This window comes from Ornithorhynchus anatinus, chromosome 7 (genome assembly GCF_004115215.2).
Source record: "Ornithorhynchus anatinus isolate Pmale09 chromosome 7, mOrnAna1.pri.v4, whole genome shotgun sequence".
Taxonomy (NCBI): domain Eukaryota; kingdom Metazoa; phylum Chordata; class Mammalia; order Monotremata; family Ornithorhynchidae; genus Ornithorhynchus; species Ornithorhynchus anatinus.
In genome coordinates this window covers 103,011-110,009 of record NC_041734.1, presented here as the reverse complement: position 1 = coordinate 110,009, position 6,999 = coordinate 103,011, and the positions used below count along the sequence as shown (strand labels likewise).

Below are 6,999 nucleotides of genomic sequence, written 5' to 3'. Positions count from 1 at the left end.
CCATCCCTCTCCACTCATCAAGCATCGTGTGCCCATCCTCTCCGTGGCCAGGGGTCGGGAGGAAACTCGACCAGGTTCCATGTTCTCAAGGAGCTCTGGGAGTTGTGAATTTATCTGCCTCAGGACACTTCAGCTCGAGGCTGCGGGGCCTCTTTTGGGTCTGGGTCTATCCTCTGTGCCTCCCCTCTGCACGTATTTCTGTCTTTTCCCCTCTCTCCCTTCTCTGGGCCTCTCCATCTCCACATTACCCCCAGCTGTTTCCGAGCCTCCCCTTTTATCCCCATCCTGGCCTGTGGCTAGCTGGAAGGAGCAGCCTAGTGGAGAGAACATAGGCTTAGGAATCAGAAGATCTGGGTACTAATCCTGTCTCTTCTATAAAATGGGGATTAAGACTGTGAGCCCTATGTGCGACAGGGACTGTGTCCAACTCAATTACCTTGTATCTATCCCAGCACTTAGTACAGCGCTTGGAACATAGTAAGCACTTAACCAAAGGCCACGGTTATTATAATAAGCACTTAACAAATACCACTGTTATTATTATAAGGCCGTGACCTCATAGGATCCCCCATGGGGTTAGACAGCCCATTCATAGCACCCAGAAAGTCAATCAGTAAGCTTCCGGGAGGTTTATTCATCCTCTACACCCAACAGAGTAACCCTTTCTTCCGGAGTGCCCAGTGCTACCCAGTTTGGTGAGAAGAAGGTTCCTTCGGAGAACACAGCTGGAGAGATGATGGATCTGAGCTTGGAGAATGCCAGCCTGCTAGCCTTGGCCTGGGTGGGGAGAGTCGTGTCTCATGCCTTCTCGTAGACTCTAGTGGAGGTGACACCTTTCATGACACATTCCTGGAAAAGAGAGACTTTCTTGGAACATCTCAATAAGATCACGGCGGGGCTGGAGCCAGATGTTAGAACTGGGAAATGGTTTCGTCTCCTCCTGTCCACGCCTGAGTCGGTAAAGCGGGCATGCTGAGACAGGCCAAGGGGCAAGAGGAGCCCCCACTGGAGTCAGGGAAGAGATTGGCCCTTCTAGGCTAGGAAGGGCTCTTCAGTCCCCCGGCCCCGGCCTGCCACCTTGTCACAAAGTGCACAAAGGCTTGTGCTCCCTCAGTGGCTGAGGACCTCACTCTCCACTAGAGTCAGTCCCAACATTCATGCCAAGGAACCCCTCTACTTGCCATTAGGGGGTAAAGTGGCCAGATTCAGTTCTCCTCTCCACTAACTCTGATGCTCAAGCCCTATTTTTATGTCGGGGTTCACCTTCCCCAGCTTCGGTCACTGGGAAAGGTTACTCCCCATCTCACTGGTCCTGGATCCAGGATAGATGTCCTCTAACTGGGTCATTTGGCCACATCCGGGGGGCTGGTGACTTTGGAGACTTCACCAATAGGCTGAACGTGGGTCTCTCAGCTCCTGGTGTTTACAGGGTCACCGAGTTGGAGATGACTCACCAAGCTCTTCCTAGACTCATAAGCTCGTTGTGGACAGGGAATGTGATGTTATATTTTTATAAAGTACTCTCCCAAGCGCTAAGTACAGTGTTCTCCACACAGCAAGCGCTCAATAAATACGATTGACCGACTGACCCCCCCATTCACCATCCCCTGAGTCACCATGCCCCATTCACCATCCTCTGACTCACCACCCACCATTCACCCTCCCCTGACTCACCACAACAAGTTTTCCATCCACCACCTTTCTCTTGATTGTGGTTGACTTTCCATCCCATTTCTGCACCTGAACCAGCTCGCCTCCATCGAGGGTTATGACACTCTGCCCGGATCAAGAAAGGAAAGTGACATGATTCCACCACCCACGGAGCTGCTAGCCTGGAACTGGAGCCAGAGATCCTCCAGCCTCACTGGCTCGATTTCCTCTAAATGGCAGAGTCTAAAGATGGTGACTCTGGCAAATCCATCTTCTCTCCTGTCCCCTGTTCCCTCTCTACTCTTTTCTGTCCCGCTCTTCTTGGCTCCTCTCCTCCCCTTCCCTTCCTCTCTTTTCTCCTCTCCTCTTCTCTCCCCTCCTTCCTCTCTCCTCCGCCACTCTTCCTCTCCATTTTTCTCCCCTCCTTTACTGTCCTTTCAGGAAACCTGATTTTTACCTTGACTTTCCTGTCATCTGCAGTGATTTCATCAAACTCCTGGCCCAACTTGAATGAGAGTTCGGTGTTTTTAAAGGTGCTTTCCGACTTGATGGTGATGACATCGCCTTCGATGCTGATGGTTGTGCTGGGTTTGGCCATGCCTGCCATTTTCCTTGTGGCAAAGCCCACCCCTACCATTTGGAGATGAGAAGAGGTATGGTTTAGTAGTAGTAATAATAATAATAATGATTGTGGTATTTGTGTAGCACTTACTATGTGCCAGGCACTCTACTAAGTGCAGGGGTAGATGCAAGTTTATCAGGTTGGAAGCAATCCTTGTCCTCACATGGGGCTCATAGTCTCAACTCCCATTTTACAGATGAGGCAACTGAGGCACAGAGAAGTGAAGTGACTTGTCCAAGGTCACACAGCAGGCAAGTGGCAGAGCCGGGATTAGAACCCATGACCTTCTGACTCCCAGGCCCATGCTTTATCCACTATGCCACGCTGCTTCTCCCAGTGCTGGCTGTCAGGTCTGTTCCCACGATGTGAATTTCTTTCATCCTTAAACACTCCCTGTGCTATGTGAGATGTGTGTACACATATGTGTAATTCCTATGGCCAAAGGACGCTTGGAAGGCGGGGCCTTCTGGCTATCAAAAGCACAAGCCGGCCTTCTGGCTATCAAAAGCACAAGCCAGCCTTCTGTCTGGGAGGCTGGGGTGAGGGAGGTGCAGGCCCAGGAACTAGAGGAATTGGGAGGTCTCTATAGGGAGCTGGGGAGGAGGATGTGATATATGAATCCTCTTTGGGAGAGAATTGATTTGGCTAGGATAGATGCTGGCGTGGAGGAGGCAGGACCCTGCTGTCTGCCTTGAGATGTCAGCCTCCTCCTCCACCTGAATCCCTCCCACCCCCAACACCCCTCTCTGTTCCCTAAGAGGATTGAAATCCTGCAGATGTTGACTTGAAACAGACAAAATCACGTTTCGAATTCACCTGGAAGTCATTCAGGAATGACCCTTAGCATGGAGGTTTAGTGACAGAGGGCCACAGAGAGAGAGAGACAGAAACATTGTTTTTACGAGATGTTCTTCCCCTTGACCCTATTTATTGCCATTGTTCTTGTCTGTCCGTCTCCCCCGATTAGACTGTAAGCCCGTCAAACGGCAGGGACTGTCTCTATCTGTTGCCGACTTGTTCATCCCAAGCGCTTAGTACAGTGCTCTGCACATAGTAAGCGCTCAATAAATACTATTGAATGAATGAATGAATGGAACAGAAAGACAGAGAAAAAAAGAGAGAGAGAAAGTCAGGTGGGTGGCAGGGAGAGCTGTCAGTCACTGCCGTCGCCACTGCTGCTGCTCCACTTCTCCACTAGGCACTTTAATAGTGGTAAGGGGTCAGGTCGAGTGCTCACAGATGGGCGGGGGTCACAGATGCCGTTCAGGTTGGCACCTGCACTTGCTGCTATGGCTTTCCTGCTTCCACTGCATCAGTCAGTGGGTACAGGGGAGGCATCAGATGGGGGTTGGGTTTCATTTCCTCCCATGCATTGATTGCAATGTTGCAGGATTAGCTAATCCTCATAAAGGGCTTTGTTTTCCTCCAAGAGTTTGCCACAGAATTTTATGGGCAAAAATGATTTTGAGAAAAGTTCCTCAATAGTTAGGCGGCCAGAGTCCTGGTCTCAACCCCTTGCCTCCTAAAACCTGGGAGGCAGAGGCGGGAAATCCCGAGGGTCTGCTTTCCTGGGACAAAGCCATTCTCTCACACCATGGAGACCAGCACACAGACCCACAGGCCCTTTTCCCCCCCTTTCCTGTGCCGGGTTGGGCCTGACCAAGATCCAGAGAGCCGAGCTTTAAGGCACAAATCCGCTCTCCCTATCCTCTCTTACCTTGCTGATCTTCCATTACCACCCAGCCCTCACACTTGTCTCCTCTAATGCCAATATCCTCTCTGTACCTCCACCTTGTCTTTCTCATCGCTGACCCCTCACCCATGTCCTCCTCTGACCTGGAACTCCCTCCCCCTTTATATGCTGCATATCACCGTTCTCTCTGCCTTCACAGCCCTCCTAAAAATCACACCTCCTCCAAGAGGCCTTCCCTGAATAAGTCCTCATTTCCCTTACCCCAGCTCCCCACTACATCACCCATTGTTATCCCTTAAGCCCTTGCTAGTCACTCCACCCTCAGCACCACAGCACTTATAGACACATATCCTTAAACTGTGTCACTTCCCCTAACTAATTTATTATAAAGTCTCTCTCTCTAGACTGCAAATTTCTCGTGGGCAGGGATTGTCTACCAACTCTATTGTATTGTACTTTCCCAAGTGCTCAATATAGTGCTCTGCACCTACTAAGTGCTCAGTAAATACCACTGACTGATTGTTTGGGTGGGGTCTCTTGAGCCCCGCAGTTTCAGAGATTGAGCAACCACTCATGTGTCTCTGAGTCCCTGCTGGTACTACAGTTCCCAGCAACCCACAGATCTGCAGCTCCCCCATCCCTATTTGGGGGGCTCCTGTGGAAATTGGCTGGACCCAACTGGGCACTGGGACAGTGCTGAGCCCCCCCGCCCCTTTTGCCCTCCGGCCCTGGGTCCAACTCAGTCAGGCCCAGGATTTTCAGCCCTCCCGGCATTAAAAAAATCACCCAGCTCCTCTTCCTCTCTTCAGCTCTTCTTTGACCTGTTTTCTGTACCTGTCAGTGTCAGCCATCTTTACTGTTTGTCTACCGTGTGCCGGGCTCTGTACTTGAGCCCTAACAGCAGGAAGTAGTGGCTTCCTGCCCGCGTGGAGCGTCAGTATAACAGGCCGCCTCCTGTGGCCCCCGCTTCCTAGCTCCAGGGTTTATTCATTCATTTGTTCATTCATTTGTATTTACTGAGTGCTTACTTTGCGTGGAACACCGTACTAAGCGCTTTTGAGACTACAATACAACAATAAACAGTCGCATTTCCTGCCCACAACTGAGTTTACAGTCCTAAAGGGTTCACATTCAAGTAGTACCCCGCCAGGGGCCGTGGGGTGCGGGGGCTAAACCTGGGAAGAGACATCTCCTCAACCTGCCCCCACACCACGCTCTAGGGACAGAATTCTTCTAGTCTTTGAGTAACTCCGTCAGCCCAGACCCTTCTCTCTCCCCCTTGGACTGCAAGCTCCTTTTGGGGCAGGGATTTGTGCCTAACAACTCTGTTGTATTTTCCCACGTATAGTGTGCTGAGCACACTGTAAATGCTCAGTGAATATCACTGATTGGCCCTGGAAGGTAAGAAAACTGCAAGAGCCTTCCAGGCCTTGCCTTGTGACCCTATAGAGTAAACCAGTGCACGCAAAAATAGATCTGTGCCTGCCAGTGGCCGCCGAGGTCCCAGAGGCCCCAGTGGCCTGGCAGACCTAGGAATGAGAATGAGGAAAGCCCTGCCCCAGAAGGGAAGGAGAATCGCTTGTGCCCCAAATGGAAACCATGAACTATGGGAAAGAAAACCTCACCTGATTCCAAACCTCAACCACCACCGCTACTTCCTCTTCTTCCACTTCCTTCTCCTCCTCTTCTTCCCATTTCCCCTCCTCCTCATTTTCCTCCTCTTCCCATTTCTCCTCCTTGTCCTCCTCCTCTTCCCCTTTCTCTTCTTCCTCCTTCTCCTATTCCACGTCCTTCTTCTCCTCTTTCTATATCTCCTCCTCATCCTACTCCTCTTCCCATCTCTCCTCCCACTCATCCTCCTTTCCCCTTTCCTCTCCTTCTCATCCTCCTTCTCCTCTGCCTCCTCTTCCCTCGCCCCTCAGACAAAGCAAACACTTCTAGTCAGTTGGAATCACATATGCCGGTGGACCTCTTCCCCGAGAAGGTCTGTCTGTCTGTCTGTCTCCCTCTCTCGGGCAGGGCTCAGCCCAACTAGGTCCTCCATGGGCTCGTCTAGCTGAGTGGAATCTGGAAGCAAAGGGCATGGCCCGCCTTCTCAAAAGAGCCAGAAACGCATATCGGATGCCCCCTTCAGTCACCCCGTCCACCTAAGCCTTGAGAGTTGGCCTTTCTCTTTCCCCTTTCCTTGCCGCTCTCCTTCCCCAGAGGAGGAGCAACATTCCCCGGCGCCAACCGGACCAGGACTGGTTCTTACCCACTTCCTTCATGTATTCTTCAAAGTTCTCACTGGAAACAAGCTTCCAGCTTCCTACAAATGCCTCGCACATGCTGAGAGCTGTTGGCGACTGTGGTTCTCTGGGGGAGACGAGGTGGTGCTTCTCGGCGGAGTGGAAAGATGCTGTGAACCTCCGGCCCAGATCATTTCCTTTTAAAGGCACCGGAGCACATGACCCTTGGGAGGGACCAATGGGTATGCTCTCGGGCCCCTTCCTTCCTCCCCACCTGCCCTTGCCACCTCTGAGTCAGACTTTACTAGGGTTTCTCAACTCCTCTTGTTCTCTCTGGGGCCGTTGGCCCCCCGTATTTGAATGTATCTGAAATCATCAGGAACCGGCAGGAGCTGGCCAGAGGATCGAAGTGGCTAGCGTTGGAGGGGAGGGATCACTGCCCTTAATTAGAATCACTGTGTGAGTAATGATTCTGTAAATACTCCTCTCGGTGCCCTCTGGGAGGAGTCTTCCTACTGAACTCTATCCCCTTTTTGTCGGAGTTCTTTTCCCTCTGCCATTCCTTGAGCATCCTACTGAGTTTAGAGAACGACGAAAGCCGCACTTTGAACCCCGGGAATCCTAAGGATGCTCCGGGAGACTATGAAGCCGCAGACTGGGAGCTGCCTCTGACCTGAGAACCGTCCCCACCTTCACTGCCTCCAGTGGCTGACTTGGCCCGGCTGAGCTATGGAGGGGCGTCCATTGCTATGCCCCAGTTTTGTGCCTCTAGAGCAGGGCTCTGCCTCTATTTGTGCTCTCTCCCC

General features: G+C 51.8%; 1 protein-coding gene across 1 annotated transcript; it reads right to left on the bottom strand.

Annotated features, from left to right (window-relative positions):
• Nucleotides 1-614: 614 nt before the first annotated feature.
• Nucleotides 615-6,372, bottom strand: LOC114813170 (fatty acid-binding protein, adipocyte). Its single transcript, XM_029068381.2, has 4 exons — nt 6,220-6,372; nt 2,108-2,280; nt 1,675-1,776; nt 615-849 (listed from the first exon to the last, which is right to left on the bottom strand). Exons 1-4 carry the CDS (start codon nt 6,290-6,292, stop codon nt 799-801), a joined length of 399 nt encoding a protein of 132 aa, XP_028924214.1. The 5' UTR covers nt 6,293-6,372; the 3' UTR covers nt 615-798.
• Nucleotides 6,373-6,999: the final 627 nt, after the last annotated feature.